We start from the raw sequence: 20,661 nt of genomic DNA, 5'->3' as shown, positions 1-20,661 counted from the left end.
TTAAGCCTCTCTGACCATTTTTGTGCTTTCTTTGATGTGTCAGTTTTACTTGATACCCATAACACTTCAGTTCCTGTTTAAAAAAAGGTATTTAAATGATTATACTTCTTCTGTCATTGGGGAAGCTCTGTCTGTGTCAGTAAGCCTAACATCTGACTGTGTTGATTCACTGCTTGATCATTTTAGCTGTAAAACCTTTGAAAAGCAGAGGACTTGAATGGCCCCATAATACTTTTTATGTAAATTAGTTTGTGGTTATTTGATTAACATTAATGCTAACATTTGTTTGGGAATACACACCACTAAAACAGAATTACAGATGTAATGATTAATCAGTCATTTATTTAAATGTCAAAAAAATCAATCAGCAATTGTTTTAGTAATTGATTAATCATTCGACCATTTTCCAAAGAAAAATGCCACACATTTGCTGGATGTAGTTTCTCAAGTGTCAGGATTTGATGTTTTACTTATATGTTATACATTATCTTTAAATGTTGGACTGCTGGTCAAATAAAAGAAGCTACAAAATCAGGACACCTTGGGCTTTGGCCACATGCCCGGTAAAGGATTTTGAGCAGATATTAATTGTTCAGCCTGCCCAAAAAAGACTGAAGTCAGTGGAAGTGTAGCTGAAGGAAGGGACTGAACAGGGCTGCTAGAATGGTGCATTCATGTGCAACCATAGACCAAAAATAACCTACTGTATCAGAAAGTAGTTTGTTAAAAAAAAATCATCTTGTCATATTGTGGTGACTATTAGCTTTTTTGTAGTGATTCAGTATTAAGAAATCTGGTACTGCATCGCTTAATATGGTGATTTAGCTCCCAAAATACCACTCATTGTACAGTACAGTGCAACATGTCTGTTTGCCAGTACTTACTGAAAATACCGTCTCAGGTATGTTTTTACAAGAGAAACAAAGCACACTGTCACCCCAAAAGAGCATTAAAAAGGCTTTATTTGGGAAAAGTGAGGGACCTGTTAACAAAACATACAGTAGCTAATGTAATAAGAAGGATAGGTTTGTTTAAACACATTGAAAATAGCTACTGTACATGTGGACAGGACTGGTCACATAATAGTTGACTTGTAGGTTGTGGCAGTCCATCTGTTAATTCTTCTAAAAACAGATCTATAACAAGACTGGTAAGAAAATACACAATGCAATTGCTGGGTCAAGTGTGGGAAATGTAGCTAAGGCTGAGAGCTGTCTGAGGCATTGCATAGTCCATGGTCACCACTAGTCTTGTTGCTGACAGGTATGGGAAGTGCATATTTTCTCCAGATCTGTTGGGAGGGGAAAAACAAAGCATAACTTGAAAATGTAGAACAGAAACTTCATTTTAAAATGTGTATGTGATGTGTCTAAGCAACAAAGATACAGTTTTATTGTTAAACGACTAAATTCCTGTCATGTTCATGTTTATTTAAGCCAAAGAAGTACAAACCTGGAGCAGTTTCACTGCACTGTCTGAGTGATCTCATGGCAGTCATGTAGCCTTCCTCCAAAAACTTGTCATAGCTTGTTCCAGGTGGAACCTCCTGGAGACACAGTGTGGAGTCCTTGAAGAGGAGGTTCTTTCCTCCTTCTGACTGGAACATTTTAAATGAGGAATCACTGGCACCAGATCCAAACAAGGCCTATAAATCACATAGCCGACAAGAGAAGAAAAATTTTAGCTCATGGGTCAGGAGATAAATTGGTAGAGCACAAAGTGTTTTACTTCACAGTCCAACAAAATTGTCCATGAAAAACAATACAATTCTCCTAAAATTTGGTGAACTGAGGTAAAAACACCTCTCTCATGTCTTCTTGTTTTATACTGTATGTGTGGCAGGCCTGAGGCCTACAAGAGAGGTTTGTTGAAGTGATTAGCAAGACATGGTGGAATGTGATGCAGTAAAATGGAAGTAGATGTTTGGTTAGATATTTAAATGTTTGGTGGCTAGAACAGCAATCGAAATGTTCGCTAGTGGTAGTGACTGGTCATCTTGAATTATTAAGAGATTAGATGTTAATGAAGGATTTTGTTGGGTGTGTGGGTGCAGGTATAGTTTGTGTGTGTGTGTGGGGGAGGGGGGTTGCTGAAACAAACTGTTGAGCCTTCTCTGAGTCATGGACCCAACTCACTCCTACACCCACACAGAACTTGCATTAGCTTTGGTGTTAATATATGTATTGACTCAATGGGTTTGTTAATGGCGTATTGTTTTTTTGATTGACAGTCTTGGTAGAACAGTGTCAGTGGTTGGGCAGCTGAGCTTCTCACAGGTGACTGTCATTTCAAGCTACTTGAGCCATCACTGCTTAACCTGAGAAAATATTATGCAGATGCTGTGCATCAAGCCACATATCTGCTCTTTGCTTCAATGATGATAGGGTACACGGACGTTTTATGTTAAGGATAAGTTAGGTCTTGAAAATGGTGTTTCTTATTGTGGGGCTCTGAAGATACAGTATATGACTCTTCAGGGCCAAATAATGGGCAAACATCATTTAACTTGCATGCTGAGCTTCCATATGATGCTCTGCCATTCTTTGGCACATTTGATTGTGTATTATTGACACAAAAATTCAATTGCTAATCCATAATACTTTGTAATGCTAATAATCAAAAACCTAAAAATTCATCACTGACCTGCTGTTTCAAGAGAACGTTGACCACCTTGTTGCGAGTCTCTGGCCGAGTCACCACAGCGTGTGTGGGAACTACCGCTAGGTTGCATGATACGAAATCACTGACTGGCACTGGATCCTTCCCAGGGCAGATCAGCACATAGTCACTAGATTTCACATTTTGAGCCCAGTCTGGACCCTTACCTTTAACAAGAAGAGGTGGGGTCAAAAGGTGTTGTAGTTTTATAGGGGACAGCACTGCCACAGAGGAGACATGCCAACATAGTTACTCTCTTACCATCACTGTTTTCTCCAGGTGTTGAATGTTTAACAAAGGCAACATCACCAGCACCATCAACGAGACATCTACAATAATACACAAAACATATGAAGATGATATTTCACAGGGTGCAGTGCAAAAGTAATTTTTGGAAATTTGCTTATTAGCATAAGTTAGATGAGAATGAAAACCCTATGTGTGTTTGTGTATTGAGTAATAAACTGGGGAGTTTGGTAGCTTAGCATAAAGAAAGAAGCAGTGGGAAGCAGCTGGTCTGTCTCAAAAAATGCATATTGGCATCTCTAAAGCTCACTTATTCATACAGTGTATCTCATTTGTTTAAGCCATGTACAGACAAGCATAAAAACAATATTTTTGGTTTTAGGAGGAGTTAGGTGATGTTTATTTCTTGGTGAAAAGCTGCAGAGAAGCTGCAAGAAACTGTCGAATGTATGGATAAACTATAAGTCCCCCTAACACCACATATTGTTGTTTTTGCATTTGTGTTTGTTTGTGAATTAAACAAATGAGATACAGCTTCATATTTAGTGAACTTTAGAAGTGCTGGTAGAACTTTGGAGAGAACTGCGCTAGCTGCTTTTCTTTGCTTACAGTCTTAATGTAGACAGTCTCATGGACCAAGCTGTCTAATGTTCAAACATGAGTGACGGCAATCTTATTATTCCCATTCTCTTAAAGAAAGCAAATCTGTGTATTTGCCAAAATATCAAACAATTTCTTTAGCAACCCAGCACATACGTAAATTGTATGCAGAGAATAACTGTACTGTTGCTTCCCACCTAAAGGCTCCGGCATAGCCATAGTACTGCTCATCAGTATTGGCTTTGCACTTGGACTCATCTCCCACAGCTTTGCCACTGCCAATACACTGACGACAGAAAGGAGAGGCGGGGTCTGATCCAGGGGCACAGCCGCTAGAGAAGAACTTAGCTGAAAAGATTAAGAGAGTAGTGTGTTGGTGTTAAATTTAGAGGTATGCAAAGAGCAAACATGTTCATTATTTAATGGTTCTCCCAAATACATTTTGGAGGAATTAACTGCTGCCTGGATTATGTTCATGGCCAACATGGATGCCTGGATGATTTTCACCCATTAAAATGAGGATAACACTTAAAGAAACACTGTACTTTTTGTTCAATAGTTTGTCAAGACCATGGTATTTTCCTACATTTAAACAAGCTAGTACTTTATGTACTCGAAATATTGAATAATGGAATCATTAAAAAAAATATCCAGGGTGTAAAGAATTATAAGTAAACAAATAAAATGTTTCCTCATTGTGCTAAAAGAAAACACATTTTCTTTAACAACATATTTACAATTTCAAATGAACATATAAATCTAATTTTAAAGAGAATAATTGGTGCAATGGTCACAGTCGGTGCTTTGCTTAGACAAGCACACAGTCACTTACTGAAGTCACAGTCATTAGTCTGTTTGTGGATGAAACCCATGGGGATGTTCCAACCAGCTGTTCTGCCAACACCTGTGTGGCAAGACTTTTTGCCCTTCAGGGTTTCCCAGGTCAGTCCAGACTCCTTCTTTACCACGGCGACAGCATAGTAAGAAGCTGTCCTGACTACAAGAGTGGAGATAGAAAAAGAGATGGATCAGAAAACTACCAACCAGATCATTATTAGCTTATCTATTAATATTAGTTCGTTTTATTTAAGTTACACTCATTTTGTTATATGATTAGATTTTTTATGTTTTGTAACTTACATAAAAATAAAAATTTTGAAAGTTTCCTGGAAAGAACTACAGTATGAAGTTTGTTGTCTTCTGTTTTATACTGCATGTTTTCCTGCTTCACTGCCACTAAGGAATATCCCGTGGGGTTCACAGGTATACTGTTGTCTTCCTGTTATTCCTGTTCATACTGCTATGTTGCCTGCTACTACCAGTCATTCATTAAATAGTTGTTAACCTGAACTAATCCCGCCTGATTACTGGTCATCCAGTACAGTACAGTTTGGTACTCTTTACAGGGAGCATGGACAGTGTTCACTTTGTACACTTTCAATTAATTAATGCAAATTAACACATGATGTAATTTAATAAGTGCAAAAATGTGAAATTTGTCAACAGGCAAACATATAATTCAATAGATAGAGAATAAAATTTTCAATAAAAAGTCAGTATTGAATGTATGTTTACTTGTGTTCTCATGAGGCTTAGTTATCCACATTTTTCTTATTATATTACAAATGACATAGTTATCAATATGCTTTAAATGAAGGTAAAAAACAAGCCAATGTCCCCACAGCTTAGATTGGTAGCGTGGAGTGCTAAGAGTGACATTTGACAGACTCAGGATGATTTCATTTTTAGAGGCATTAAGCCAAAAAATACATTTGTCCATCAAATTTTGCAAAGCTGTTTTGGAGGCATTACCTCCTGTAGCCACAAACATTTCACTTGCACTGTACTATCTCGGTCTCTTCAATGATTTTCTCATTGCATCATTACAAGACACTTGAAGTTTCTATACACTTTCTTTTCTGCAGTTAAACTACAACTGTGCAGTGTAAAGAGGGGTGCAATAGGTTTTGAATAAAAAGACCTTCAGTCCATCTGAACATGAACTGAGCTTGCACAAGAGAATGTTTGCTTGTGCACACAACATACGGCATTGCCTATAAATACTGTCATCATTTAAAATCACAAAATTTCAACCATTTGCTCTCTTGGGTTCTACATATCATGACCACACTCTTGCCTGTATTGTATTTGATATCATGTCTCAGACTATATGCGGAACAGACATTAAGACCAGCAATACACAGACTGGAAACCACAAGATCATTTGTACAGATAATATGGTTCACTACGTTATTGCCAATCATGCACCCAGTTTTACAAGCTGCCTAGACAGATCATCCATGAAGCCAACTGCAAATGTAAGTGAGATGCTAGGGCCCCATTTTGCTTGCAGGGTCTGATGGGCATATCAGTAAGCCAATATTCTCACAATGTACTTGGGCACCACCCTTTATTTATAGCTTGAAGCACCTCATGTGCCATAAAAGCCACTGAATCCAAACTTTGCATGAAATTATTAGGAGAATTAAACTGACTTATTGGACCAACAGTAAATCAAGTCTTATTGGTTAGATGTTTTCTCTGATTTTAGGAACTGTAATATGATTCATATATAAACTTTATCACTAAAATGAAATTAAGTTTATTACCATTACTGTTGCTGCACCCGCCTGTGGAGAGAGAGACACACACGCAAATATTACTCGTGTAAAACAAGCAGAATAAAAACAGAAGTGCATGTGATGATTTCTGTGCTATCTAAGCATCATACCAGCTTCATACTGCTCCATCATAACAGGAACCAGGCCACATTTCCCAGCTGTGTACACCTGTCCTCCATCTATTGCCATTGCATCAGCCTCTTTATGCTGCAGGGAGATTGAGACAACACATAATCAGAAACAAATGCCACAACATGGAGCAAAAAAAAAAAAAAGTCGTTACTAACAAATTCCTATATTTTCAACCAGTACTGTTTTACCATAATCTTTTTCAGACACTCTTCAACTGTGGGGGCACTGCGGCATTCAATTGCGGCGTTGCCTTCCTCATCCACACTGTTAACGCTCCATGCATCACACTTGGCCGTCTCAGCGTGGCCCACATTACACCATTCAATAGTATTGGGTGAAGTGCTTCCAGTCAGTTCTGGAAAGTGAAGTAACACAAAACTGTAAGCCAGTGGCCGCAGTCTATTAGACAGGTTTGTCTGGTGGTTTCTGTGTTTATCTGTGTTTTATCTGCTTATGTTGACAGCACCTTTCTTAATGGAACGCATAACACTCATGTATTGAGCACCCAGATACAGGAAGGAGTCTGTGTTTGGGGGCAGCCGCACCAGGTTCTGTGTTGAGTCCTTGAACAACAGGTTCTTCACTCCATAGCTTTCAGAGGAGAAGAGGCTAAAGCCCTGAAAATGCACAAATTAAGTCAGTTCATTATGACAGGACTGAAACATACAAGTTACACATTAAAATGAAGTCATATCCTCTCTCTCTTCTAACTTATCTGGCAGTCAACTCTACTGCTTGATCTTTGCTACTTAAATAATTTTGTATTTTACCTGAACTGAGCTGAGGCTGTTCCAGATTAATTCAGCCAGCTGTGGGTCCTTGCGGGTGACAACAGCATGAGCTGGTACTCTGGCCAGGTGGCAGGTTTTATAGCTGTCGATAGGTGCTCTGGTGTTGTCCAGGCATAGCAGCTCATACCCATTCTTTTCAGCATCTGGAAGTGTTTCACAAGAAGTATTACTTCCCCCTCGTTTTAATCTCCTTATTTCAAATACATCTCATTCCCATATTTTCACAATCATGTTTGTCAAGTTAAAGTTTATGGTTATGGCAAAGGGCTATTTTGTTCATACAGACATACTGAGCAGGCTATAATAATAGTTTTTTCCTGTAATAAAAATGGGAGCACCCTTTTTTCTCTGTTGTATGCTTTAATAATCATACATCATCTTAAGCAAATTATGGGCATCTACATGAGAAGTTGGTGTCCTTAATATTTAGTGATGGTACCTGAGAGCAGTGTTGACATTAGCTTTACTGTGAGAAATCCAAAACCATCTCATAAAATTATCAGTTCTAATAAGAAACCAAGGAAGAGTTTGTGAAAAGAGCCATATGACATTTTACTGACATAAAACTAATTGTATTCCATGGTCACATACTACAGCTTTGAAACAACTGACCAGCTTACTTGACTGACATTACTGTGAGCTAATAATTCAGTAAAAAATCAAATAGATGACCATGTGATACTAACCTGGTACAGTGAGGTGCTTCACAAATGCCACTTGACCAGCATCCTCTTTCAGACACCTGTTGCACAGATCAGTTCACAGGTGCACCAACATTACAGCTTTGTTACCAGCAGTATAGTGTTACAGGGTTACAGATGGAGGTGTGGCAAGTTATCATATTTGGAAGATTAATGTGTACATGTTGACAGAAGAAACAAAAAGTGAAGGAACAGTTAAAAATGTGAAGGATCAAAGAAAGACTGATACTGACAGGAAAGCTCCTTCGTAGTCATTGTAGGGCTCATTGGGGGACTTGGAACAGTCTCCCTTACACAGCTGACACAGTTTGGAGCCCCTTGTTGCCCCTGGAACACAGCTGGCCACGAAGAAGTCACTTACAGCTGTAAAACAAAAAGCAGCCCAATGGGTTCCATATTGGCGCAGCGGTTAATGTTGCTGCCTCACAACATTAAGGTTCTGGGTTCAAATTCCCACTGACCTCTTGGCAAAAAAGTAAACAAGTGTATTTCTTTAACTTCAGATACATGTCTAAACATTCATATTCTTATTATTATACTAATATTTTGAGATTCTAACTTGTGACACAGCTAATGCACAAATTTCAAACTGTGATCAATGGTGACATGCAAAAGTTTGTTTTGGGGATTGTGCAACACACAACACTCACCCTCCTCCACAGGTTTGTCTTCGATGCCTTTCCACTGAATTATATCCATGGACACCAGAGTTCCTACGGGAAGGACCCAGCCTGCAGATTTCCATATCCCAGTGTGGCAGGATTTCTTCCCCTTGAGCTCATTGATGCCAAATCCTGTGCCCTTCTTCACCACGGCAACAGCGTAGTAACAGGCTTCTGAAGCTGGATGTATGCAGAGCAATTGTGAGTAAAAGGTTAAAACATTTAACTTATAGAAAATGCTAACCCCCTTTTGTTTATGTTTATTTCATCAGTAAAGACAGGCAATTAATAAACATACAAGGTCCGTAGTGCTCAGCAATAATGGGATGCAGGTCGTAGTTAATCAGTCCAGCAATGTAAAGGTCCCCTCCATCCAAAGTGATGGCATCTGCCTCTCCAGCCTGTTAGAAAACCACAGATCTTTACCAGCTAGCAGCATCATGTTTGATACCTCCCACAACTTAAGGAATATTTGACAATTAAATGCAGTGGAAATTTATACAAATGCTGTTCTTTGTACAATACTGTGATATTTGTACTTTGAAACATTTTATGCTAAAATATACAATTACTTTTATACCTCTGATATAGTTCTATAAATAAATCATCACACTTTAAACTCATAATCATGTTGATGATGATGACGATGATAATGTTGCTTATATTTTGCTGATAATGTGTTTAACTATGATTTTGAAGGGAGAACTTGTTTACAATATTCAAATAGTTGCACATTACTTAAGTATCTCCATTTTATGCAGGTTATTAATTCTACTTCATTACATTTCAGAGAACAGTATTTTACTTTTGCTCCACTACATGGATGCAATATGCTATTAGATAGATTATGAGTTTGTAGGTAAACCATGAAATGATCCATTGTTATAGATTAAACAGAAGAAACATTAAAACTCTGCTTACACATTAACATGCCAATAGCAGCCCAATTATAATACATTGTATAGGTATACACTAATACACTCCTTTCCATGTAATATTTTAATAGTTTTAATGCTTTATATTTTTACTAGGCCTTTTCGAGACTTCTGAATTTTCTTCCACTGATTAAATCAATAAAAATCGACTATTTAGTGATTTCAATATTAACGATCAGCCGTTTTTTGTAGGTTAAATGATTAAAACACATTACTAGGCTGCTGAAGGCAGACCTATTAAAATGTTCTTTTTGAAGAACATAAGCATGCATTTTGAGATCCATGCTCTGGAAAATGTTCATTTTCTCACCTTGATTGCAACGATGCACGCAAGGTTGTTTTCTTTTCTCACGCAGGAGAAAACAGGGGCTTTGGCGCTAAGGTCAGTACATTTCCGAAGTTCTGCTTCCGACGTGACGCACCATTTCACCTGGTCAGCCGCGAACACGGTGGCTGTGAATACAGATGGAGAAATAACAATGCAAATGAACTGCGCCTTTAATAAGCATATGATTAAAAGGTGCCTGGACAAAATTAAACGTTTTTACCGAGGTATCCGAGCAGCGCCACAAGGAGGAGAGGCTTCATGTTGGACGGTGGGGTCTCCAGATCAGCAGAGCAGAGGGTCAGGGAGGAAACTCAGGCTTTTATAGCAAACCCCTCTGACTGGGCTGGGGCTAGAAAGCCACAGTTCGTTTAGGTTTCCTAATGTGTAGCCTACGTGTGTGTGTGAGGAAACAGAGATTACATATCTGACATTTCCCCATAATGGAAAGTCACTGATGCTTTTCTGAAACCTTTGAACCATTGTTTGCATCATCTGAAAGTAGAAGACCAGAGAACATTTATACACCAGTTCACTTGAAAAGTTGAAAAGTGAAAGCACACATACAGCAACCCGGGATCTAAATTCTGAATAGTTTCTGATTTTATTCAAAGCATCAAAAATTAACATCTGTTTTTCAAGGATTTGTTTTACTCAATGCCTCATATTAATACATAGTAATTTTATTACAGGGGCTCCAGAAGCCATTCAGACCCCTTCACTTTTTAGGCACTTTATTGTAAACTCAATAACCTATGATGATTATAGAGAAAACATTTTATTAAAAATCCAAAAAGGAAATCTCTCATTTACAAAAGTTTCAAGACTCTTAATACGTTGACACTTTTATTATTAGATACTATTTTTAATAATATAGTACTGGGCTGCTCAAGGACAATCAGAGACTTGTCCCAAAGCCACTCTTGTCTTGGGTGTATGCTTCAGGCCATTGTCGTCCTGAAAGATGAACTGTCTTCCCAGGTCATGGACTCTGGAGCAGACTTTCTTCCTTTCTGTATTTGGCTGCATTCATTCCTTGCTCAGCTCTGAGCAGTCTCCCTGTCTGTGCTGCTGAGAAGCACCCAGCCCCACTGGCATGATACTGCCACTATCATGCTTCAATATAGTGATGGTATTAGTCGGGTGACAAGCATTGCCTGGTGTTCACTGGACTTCGCTTCGCTTTTTGTCTCAACAGACCAGAGAATCTCAGAGTCCTTTAAATGTCATTTGACAAACTCAAGACACTCAAGATGGTTTCCATCTGTCTGTCTACTCTACTGTGAAGGTGTGATGGAAAACTGCCCTTATTAACATGTTGCCTTAATATTAACATACTGATTGTTGCTATTCACTTTTTTATATATTGTTGTTTGTGTGCTTGTGAAACTAGACAACGTCTGTGTCCAAGTTTCTTTAGTGGAAAAACCTTGTATGGATGTTAAACCAGACAGCTTCTTTAATGTGTGACAGATGTTTCCTTAAGTCTAGATATGACCTTAACTGATCAAAACCACAACCAACACTCATGTCTGTGTATAAAAGGAAATGTAGCTCTTTGCTTGGGGAGCTTCTCTCTCAGACTGTTGAACACTCTGCATAGAGATTGCTCCTTCCTGCAGGAATAAATGCGCATCAACCTCCAGAGTTGGTGTCAAGTTTTATTTTGCACTCACCAAATCCTGATAAGACCATTTTTGCCATAACAAAGGTCTGATTGATGGAGAGCTGCTAAGATAAGCGTCTTCTCAACAGGTTTTCCCATATTTGCAGACGACTTCTGAAGATCTGTTAGAGCAATCCAGCGGGTCCTTGGTCACCTCCTTGGCCCTTCTTGCCTGGTTACTCAATTGTCTGAACGGCCAGCACTAGAGGAACAGTCTTGGCGGTTCTAACTATATTATAATTATTTGTGATTTTTAATAAGTTTGCAAAACTTTTTAACAGTATATTTTCTCATTGTCATTATGGGATCGCTGAGTTTAGACTGGTGGGCAGAATGGCAATTTCATTTATTTAAAATTAAATGAAGTGTACAAAAAGTGAAGGCGTGTGAATGCTTTCACAAGTGACTGTAGCATATTTCCTAGTAATTATCCAGCAGAAAGGTGAGTGACGCTGTCATGTCATATCTTTTGTCATGTCAGTTACTGGGATAGTCAGCGGAAACAGGCAAAAGTGAAGTGTTACATTTGAAAAGCTGTAGCGTGTGACCCACATAAGAGTCCTGTTTACCCAATCAATATTACCCAACATAAGCGCTAAAGTTCATGCTGAACCAACAATATCTCCTAGTTGACACCTGCCAAATATTGAAGTATCATCCAATAACTTTCACAGCAGCTTCTTAAGGTGCAACTTCGGTCTTGGTGTCTGCCTCCCGAACTGAGACTGGGAGAGGAGCTGGATAGCTAAAGGCTCTGTCTCCAGTTCTACTTCTACAAACTTTAGGAACCACAAGTAGACCTGTACTCTGAGGGCAAAGTGTTAGTGGTAATGGTCTGGCACTGAAACAATTACATTAATGTTTAGACTTTGTACTCTGTGTGTAGCAGACAGATAATTTGTCAAATAATATGCTAAAACCGAACACTAAATCAAAATACAGTTTTAAAACAGTTCAAAAGAGATGATACTTTTTAACAGGGAAGACTGTAGTAGTATTTCCACATACACCAGGTTTCATGTCAGGCTTGCAGGGGATAGGCTGCATAGATAACTTAATCAAAGACAGGGAGTGCATGTAATAAAAAGATGTAGTTATTTTATGTCTGTAGGTGTGACTGGTAACAGGAAAATACTGTATGCATTGTAAAAGTGGATCAAAGCAGCAAAATCCTTGATCAGCAAAGTCAAACTCTAAAAAAGGGAAATCAGCAGATTACTAAACACTTTATTTGCTGAATGCTGATCAGGTGCCCATGAAGTAGACTGAATTATTGCTGAATCATTATAGACCCTGACCTGAGCCTCAACCTACATGACTAAATCTTTAATTTTACCCCAGTCCACTGAGATAAACCCAGACACCAAGAGTACATTAACTTCTCTCCACACTTTTGTATCACATAAGTTGGTTTACCGACACTTAATATTTTTATAAAAACAGGAACATTTTATTTTTCTTCTTCCGCACCGTTTCTGTTCATTTAGGTCTGATAGAGGCATCGGACAAAAATGCTGACTTTGTCTTATCAAAGCTTAAAAAAAGATTAATTCCAAAAAAAATAACGTAATCTGGCTATACATTCAGGTTTGAGAATTTTATGCTAAACATGAATATTTGATCATGCCACTCTTAAAATAACAGTAAAGAATTTTGAATGATCATAACTTTGTAATCCAGCTTCCTGAAATACCACTAGGACTCTTGTGACTAGCTGCACATCTGATTGGGCGATTATTCTCCACAGCGCCTTCCTGACTGTGCTAATCAGAGCAGATAAGCTCATCATCAATGACTGTTCTCCTGAAACATGGAGAGCAGGACGTTAACAAGACATTGTTAGCAGACCTACACACAAACACCTTTTTAGAAGTGTTGCAGGGCTCTGTGTGGGAGAACGAGCCTCAAGTACAAATGGTTTGTAGTGTTTTTGCGGCTCTGTTACATCATATAAGCAAACATCTACCCCTTCAGATGCAGCTAAAATGTTGTACAAAACACCTGCAAATGTGCTAGCATAAGAAGTGCTGCAAAGGCAAACTGTCATGTATTTTGCATTTGACTGGAACATAAAAGTTGAGTTACACTGTTAACGGGGATACCTATACATGGTGATAACATTTGATCAGGGACCTTTGAGAAGACAGACAGAGGCATTCTAGAAAAACACATCAGGCATGTTAATGAGACACTGTTTGCTCATAGTGTTGTTATTCACACTGATAGAAATGATGAGCTGGTACCACACAGTGGTGGAAGTATTCAAATACTGAAATGTGCTTAAAGTAACAATATTAAAAGTAAATGTTCTACTGTACAGTGTATCACTGATATACCATTACAGTATTGCAATACTGAAGTAGCTTTTTACTGTTACAGGTCTTTGACCTGGAGCTTGTTTAAACCATCAGATATTTTTAATTTAAATTCTTCTGTGATGCTGCTGCTAACAACGCATAGATAACTGAACTCATTCACACTGCTAGTTTGTAAAAGATCTCAAGGCAAATAAGTTAGGAACCAATGGTTTAATCCTTAATATTATGTTGAACTTTATAGTCTTAGCATATGTTTGTTTATGTAAAAGATGTTATACAACTGACTGTGCAGTATGTGATGATTAAACTCATCTTTAAGATGTAAAATCTGTGGAGTTCCCCTTTAAACTCAGCCCCCGGATGGTTCACTGATCACACATTAACTTCCATTGACTTCATTCTGAGAAGCTGATATGTCCATGGGCGTCTGGGCTCAGCATCCTTCTTATGCAATACAGGTGATCAAACAAACCTGGTCTGATTGCTACTTTTCTGTTTACCTCTTTAACCTTTCAACTCTGACATGTAATGTTAGGTTTCATTTGAGATGACTGCAGCTTACTGATGTTTGGTAACAGCACTTTTTTCTCCTAATGGTCAATATTTTAGGTCGTTTAATCAGTCGAGTCTGTGGGGCACATGTTCAATGTTTGCTAAAAGAAAAATTACGCCATTAATTACTTTTTCAACCCGAGAGTCATTGGCCTCGGCTAATTTTCTGTGAATAACATAAAAAAGAACATATTTTCACTCACTGCACACTGAACACCCCCTACACATAATTTATTACATGTGGTGTTCAGCTCCAATGGACACAATTGTGTTGAGATTGTAAGTGCTATGTGCATTCACTCAGTCCTCCTACTTGGGCATGCTGTATGTTTGTACGCATGAGACAGAGAGAGGTAAAATTCCTGATCCAATTATTTTCATCATTTTAGGTTGTCTCCAGTAGCAACAAAAACAAATGCTGCTGTCACGCTCCTGCCCCTCTTGCTTCCTGTCATGCTTTTATTTTCAGTTTTTAGTTGTTTTGCTTACAACAAGTAAAGAACTTGTCGCTACCTCGGTTCGTCTGGTTTTCTAATTGAGTTCACCACAACCTCTGTTTGGCGCTATACAAGTATAAGACCATTTACCAAACCTGACAGTTGCACTATTTGTGGTCTAAGATGGACAGGAAGACAGCATACCTGCATCAAATGTAACACATACATATGCAACACACACACTAAAACTCTGCCCTTGATTCCTTTTTTTTATTGTATTTTAAGACAAAAAAGAATAGCACTTATATTTATAAATGTGATCTAACAGGGTAAATAGCGAATGTTTATTCTAAATGATGTCTATATTCTTTGTAACTGGGATAAAATAAACATCTGTTCAGCTGTATTGATTTAAAAACCAAAAAACTGCAGTGGGTCCACCAGACCTGTGAACACTAGCTGAGTAACAAAAATATGAACAGCACACGAGGTTAATGTTGTGTTGTGCAATGATCCTATACTATTTCACTCCTCCACGCACTGGGTGAGGTTATGCGAGAAATCAATACTGAGCAGTATTTTAGTAATGCGTTTCACCAAAATCAGCAAAACAGCATCAAGTGTAAATATGTAGTCATTTTGAATAGTGCACTGATTTGAATTTAACATTTAAACCTCTGATTGTGCACAAAGAACGACCTCAACTTACATTTCATAGGTTTTCATATAAAAAATTACACAGAATTATCCAGCATGATGAGTGTGAAACACCCAGACAGGGTAATAGAGTGTTTATGCTATTGTTAATGTTAGTTAAATGTGTTTATCACTCCTTTATTCAGCACTGGCTTTTGCCAACACATCTCTTCACACTCACCTTTTGTCCATTGTACAAAACAGCAGGTGGTGAAGGAATGCCTCTCACGAGGGAAGTGAGACAGAGTCAGTGTCCTTGTCTATTTGTACAGCTTCATTCATCTCTGACCGTTGCCCTGTACAGACACTGCTATCAGCTGGTGTCCTTGTCTCAAAGGGAAAATCAAACATGAACCTAAAACTGAAGATGCTGACCAATGATGTTTCATTTCTTTGCTGAGGCTTGAACACAGCAGTGTACTCTGCCAAAATAACTAGATAATCTTGTTAGTGTAGTTTTTCAAGAAACAGCAATGCCTGTTTAAATTGGCCAGTCTAATGTATTTCCAAGTGGGTGAGAGAGAGAGAGAACATATGAACCTATTTTTAACTTCAATTTGAATTGTTCAAAATTCCCAGTAAGGATTGGTCACAGGTGTGAGATTCAATCCCATACATCCCTCCAACAGTGTAATTTATCCAGGAGTTGTTGATTTTGTTACCAATAGCTTTACTCCTGTTTATAGTCATTGCTGCTGTGATTCCCTCATTCACGAAGCTTTCACTTTAGGATAAAGTTTAAAACATATCCAAACTGCAACATTTGACTCACTAGTGGTCTCCTACTTCTTTTCCTCATTGTTGGTGGATTGTTGCTTACGCCACCAAGTGTTCATATAAAAAACTGTGTGAACCGAGTCAGTGTTAGTTAGTAGTTAGCCCTTCCTCAGTGACAGTCCACTGCTGAAATTTCTTTCTTTTTAATATTTTGTGTCCACCTTTATTTCTGGTGACAGATTTGACCCTCATGAGCATGGACAATATCTATCTTGTACAAATCTGTGCTGTTCTGCACATGATTTGTTTCAGCTGCTCTTAGCCAGAGGGGTTTTGTTGCTCTGCCTTCAGCCTTAAATACTCTAGAGGTGCTCTACTTCAGGTCAGGAGAAAGACTTGGTCAGGTCATAGTTTTATTCTTCTTTAAAAACTCTTGCAGGGGTTTTGCACTGTTTGGGATCTTTTGGAAACTTCCTCACCTGCCAAGCCTCGAGACTGGAAGTCATCTTTTCATTGAGTACATGGGTATACAAAGTTGCATGCATATTGGCATCTATAAACATAGTCTTTTCTGCTCCTTTGGCACTCATACAGCCTGATACCAGCTCTCTCCCACCTCCATGCTTCAAAGTCGGCACTACGCAGTCACTGTGGTAGTCCTGGTCAGGTCCACGGAAAGCAAGCTGGACCCAATTGATCCAAGCTCATCTGAAAAGAATGTACAGTTAATGTTCGTCGCTCCCTAGTTGGCTGGTGTGTGGTGAATCACTCATCCACTGTTTCATACAGTGGAGAATGACATTCTTTAAGGTACAACACACCACCAATACTTCAGGCTGAATGGCACACCCAGCAAGAAAGTGAAATTATGTTTTATAACTTGAGCAACAATAGCCCCCAAACAATAAATTAAGAACCTAAATTAGACTTATCTGCATAACAAACCAATATTTTAAGCCTAACCTGTGTCAAAACACTAATTCAACATGGACACTTTTAGAAAGTTGCTTGCTAAAATAACTCTTCTTAGCAAAATGTTACCATTACCTTGTTCAGGTCTGTTTCCATCTGCGGTTATTCTGGAGTGTTCCCACTATTCTATTTAGTCCATTAGTTTGGGTTTTTACCTACAACATGTCTCATCACATCATCACTGTGAGGTTTCCTTCAACGGCTAATTCATAATAAAGTTAACAAAAGACCAAGCAGAATCTCCCTTGGTTTTTGTGGTTATATTTCAACATCAGCATATTTTCTTGGCAGTATATAAAAAAAAGAAAAGAAACAATGACTACAGCTAAATATCAGTCTCTCCCAACCATCTCTGTACAGTGTAGGTCCGACTGATGAGATGTACCACCCTTCATTTATTCCCTTCTGTATCAAAAATTGAAATCCAAAGACAATCTACTAGTCTCTAATAGAAACTTTAGTAAAAATGCGCACATCAACCCAAATCCTCTCACATCTACACAACTGTGTCACAGACATCTGCCACATCGTGACTTGAGATCTTGACTTGCAATGTGCAGACGTTTCCTCTTAGTGCCCCTGCTTTCCAAATAATTACAACTGTTCAAACAATGACCATGCGAGAGACCAAATTTGGGTCAAATTAAACAAGAACGAGCCTCCCTTTACTTGTTCTCTGGTACAGAAAATAAAAAGAACTAGAAAATAAACTCTGACATTTCACATCGTTTCTGGGAGGGAAAAGTCTTGTTTTTACAAGTCCTTGGTGCCTCAACATCAATTATTGATTGTGTTTTTTAAACTTTTATTTTATTTAAAAGAGCTATATTATGTATATTCTATCCTGATGTGCCTCAGTGAAACTGAAGATTCCATCAGAACAGAACATATCACATTAGATAATATATAGAGTGCTGTAACCTGTGACACCTTACTGGCCAATTGTAGAGCACTATGAAGGGATTAGGGTGTCAGTAGAAACACCAGTTTCAGACTAGTGGAGTGGCAGAGGAAGCAGTCCATCCACTAAGAGTTGTCTTGGCAAAACATGAGGCCTAATTCCAGTAGAACAGAGGGTTATGGGATCATCGTCCCAGATCATTGGTGAAAGGGTGAGGTCTACCAGAGAAATACAGACAAGAAAAAAGTGAGTGTGTCTGGGAAAAGGCTAGTTCCTCTCCTGCACAAATACAGTCTCCTGTGGACAAAGCCCCGCCTCCTGCAGCGTGATGTCATAGTGCAAGTGGGCGAGCTTCCTTCTGGGAAAGTTGGTGACAAGTTCGAAGCGTTCGTTAGGGTAACCCTTAGACTGGACGTGTCTTACCAGGGCCTTGAAGAGAAAGACAGATAATGGTGAGACATTTCAAGTAATGGTCTATATTCAGGTAGCAATATTCACTGTTGACTGGGCATAACAAAGAAATGCTCATATTTATTTTATGTAAAGCAATAGGGAAACATGCTTGGTAACCTTATTGCCAAGAGTCAGATGAGATGATTTCTACTAGTCTGACATCTGTACGATAAATATGAAGCTTATCATGAAGACCGGGAACAGGGGGATACAGCTAGCTAGTCTCTGTTCAAAGTTAAACTCAAATGCTCATTAATTATTATGTTGCGTCTTGTTTGTTTAATCTGTGGTATTAATCTTCTCATCTACAACTTGGTAACAAAGCAAAACAGTGTATTTACCACTTATCCACTTTTATATTTGAACCATTCTTTTTAAATATAGCTGATATTGTGCCCTTACCAAAAGTTTAGCTTTAGACGATAAGGAAATTTGCTCTCTCTGTCCATCTGGGTAGCGAAGCATCAACCTGGCTTTGGGACCTATGTGGGGGAAAAAAAAAAAAAATAGAATGGTAAATATCTTCCCAAAATTATGTGTCCACAGGCTAGAGGCTAACTCGAACACATGGCCTCACACACACGCACATACGCACGTGCATGCACACTCCCCTTTCTGTTTCAGGTTTAGAATCACACGGTGTCATACCATTGTCATCAGGACAGTCCACATCACAGGTTGTAGTGGTGCTGGTCTTTGATGATCCAGCACTTTCTGTCTCTGAGGAACAGTGGTTTCCTCCAGAATCTGTGTCAGGCTGAGGATGACGAGGACCAGCGGCTGAGGGCTCCAGGTGGTTCTTTTTGCTCTCCTCTTTCTTGTGACTGTGGTTGTTTTCTTTGTACGGAGACTTTCTGTGAGAAGAAGTGGAACTATCAGGATGTAGACGTTGCTGGGCTGCAGTTGCAGGTGGGACCGGGTTGTGTTTGCTGGTTGAATTTTTCTCTTCATGGGGCGCTGGCGTTTCGCTGTCTGAACCATCAACAGAGATGGGACCCTCGCTGTCAGAGAAAGGCTCTGCATCCGATTCGTCGTCCGATCGGGGGGAATCTGGGGCTTCAGGGACATTTGAGGACTCGTAGTGGGTCTCCTGTAGGGAGGCTCGGATCGCTGCCTCCAGCTGACTGTCTTCACTGGCATCAATCAGACTTTCCTAGAACAGGAAACAGAGTGTGCAGTCAAATATTAACTATCAAATCAGACACGACAATAATTACAGTGTGGAAACATTGATGATAATGTGACAGACTGTGACTATAGGACATACTGTTTGTACACCTGGAGAGAGTATCATTAATAATAATGGACTGATGACTAATCAGGTAGAAGCATTCATTATTTATTTCACTTATCTTTTACATGCAGTGCATCTTTTACAGCCCAGAGGAACCAACAGTGAAGCTGTTTCACCATATTATTATGACTGATGACAGCTCTACATCTGAGAAATAGTTGTGAGTTGTGACAGAAGAAACTTAAGAGTCACAGAGAGAGAAGATAGCTCTTATCAGAGCAGAAAAAGAACAGATTAGAGGAGATACGTGAGATCAGGGACCTACAGAGCGAGCTCGTTTGGCAGGGGGTGCGTGGCAGGACGGCCCGTCGAGCGACCCGTGCTCAGCCAAGAACCCGGTTGCCTGCTCCAAGAACGATGCCACGTCTAGTTGGTTCCACTCCACCATTTTCTGTCCTACAAAGAACATGTTATGAAAACAGCACAGGTCGATAACAAAATTAATGCATCAAACATGATTAACAGAAATTAGAAATGACTAAAGGGATGTGTTCAAATACAACAATTTTGAACTAGCTTGATGCTGCTGATCAGGGGTGAGGCATTTGTTCATCAACACAGTTTTGTTCAGTTTGTGTGACAGTGCTGTGCCCATTTCTCTCCATATCTTATGTAGCGAAAATGTTGCCACCATGTTACTGATTCCATTGCTTTTAATAATACAAGAGTGTCTTGCTTTGTCACACCCCGTTATTCAGGAACGTCTTAGACTGATGATTTAAAATGACTTCCCATAATGCCCTTGCCTTGTGTTTTAAATGTTATTCACGCAAGACAAGTCTGTTGTGAACTTAGGAAAAATAAAATGACACAAAACAACTTGCAGACATATAGTGTGGATGATAAATGCAAAGCAGAAACTCCTCCAGAGTGAACTATCAGAGCAGTTTAAGTTTTAAAAACCCCACATCTCAGATGGATTACTACTACCTGAATCCACATGAACAGTCACCTGTGCGGGGGTCAAGGATGGAAATGTAGGGA

General features: G+C 39.0%; 2 protein-coding genes across 2 annotated transcripts in view; both read right to left on the bottom strand.

Moving 5' to 3' along the window:
* Positions 1-944: 944 nt before the first annotated feature.
* On the bottom strand, positions 945-9,999 carry tfa (transferrin-a). Its single transcript, XM_020595847.1, has 17 exons — positions 9,895-9,999; positions 9,657-9,799; positions 8,710-8,812; positions 8,400-8,591; positions 7,983-8,112; positions 7,735-7,790; positions 7,028-7,191; positions 6,724-6,874; positions 6,446-6,612; positions 6,236-6,332; positions 6,114-6,134; positions 4,337-4,501; positions 3,702-3,852; positions 2,920-2,987; positions 2,644-2,825; positions 1,453-1,645; positions 945-1,291 (listed from the first exon to the last, which is right to left on the bottom strand). The coding sequence occupies exons 1-17, from the start codon at positions 9,932-9,934 to the stop codon at positions 1,245-1,247; spliced, it is 2,070 nt and encodes a 689-aa protein (XP_020451503.1). The 5' UTR covers positions 9,935-9,999; the 3' UTR covers positions 945-1,244.
* A 7,019-nt stretch (positions 10,000-17,018) lies between these two features.
* Positions 17,019-20,661, bottom strand: part of ubxn7 (UBX domain protein 7) — an 8,633-nt gene continuing 4,990 nt past the window's right edge. Inside the window, exons 7-11 of the mRNA XM_020595912.1 lie at positions 20,630-20,661; positions 19,943-20,073; positions 19,032-19,536; positions 18,786-18,865; positions 17,019-18,359 (exon numbers count right to left, since the gene is read on the bottom strand). The exon at positions 20,630-20,661 is cut by the window's right edge and continues 56 nt beyond it. Coding sequence (XP_020451568.1) covers positions 18,198-18,359; positions 18,786-18,865; positions 19,032-19,536; positions 19,943-20,073; positions 20,630-20,661 — 910 coding nt within the window. The 3' untranslated portion in view covers positions 17,019-18,197. The remainder of the gene's footprint in view (positions 18,360-18,785; positions 18,866-19,031; positions 19,537-19,942; positions 20,074-20,629) is intronic.

This window comes from Monopterus albus, unplaced genomic scaffold (assembly GCF_001952655.1).
Source record: "Monopterus albus unplaced genomic scaffold, M_albus_1.0 scaffold28.1, whole genome shotgun sequence".
In the NCBI taxonomy this organism is placed as follows: domain Eukaryota; kingdom Metazoa; phylum Chordata; class Actinopteri; order Synbranchiformes; family Synbranchidae; genus Monopterus; species Monopterus albus.
This window is presented reverse-complemented; position numbering and strand designations above follow the sequence as displayed.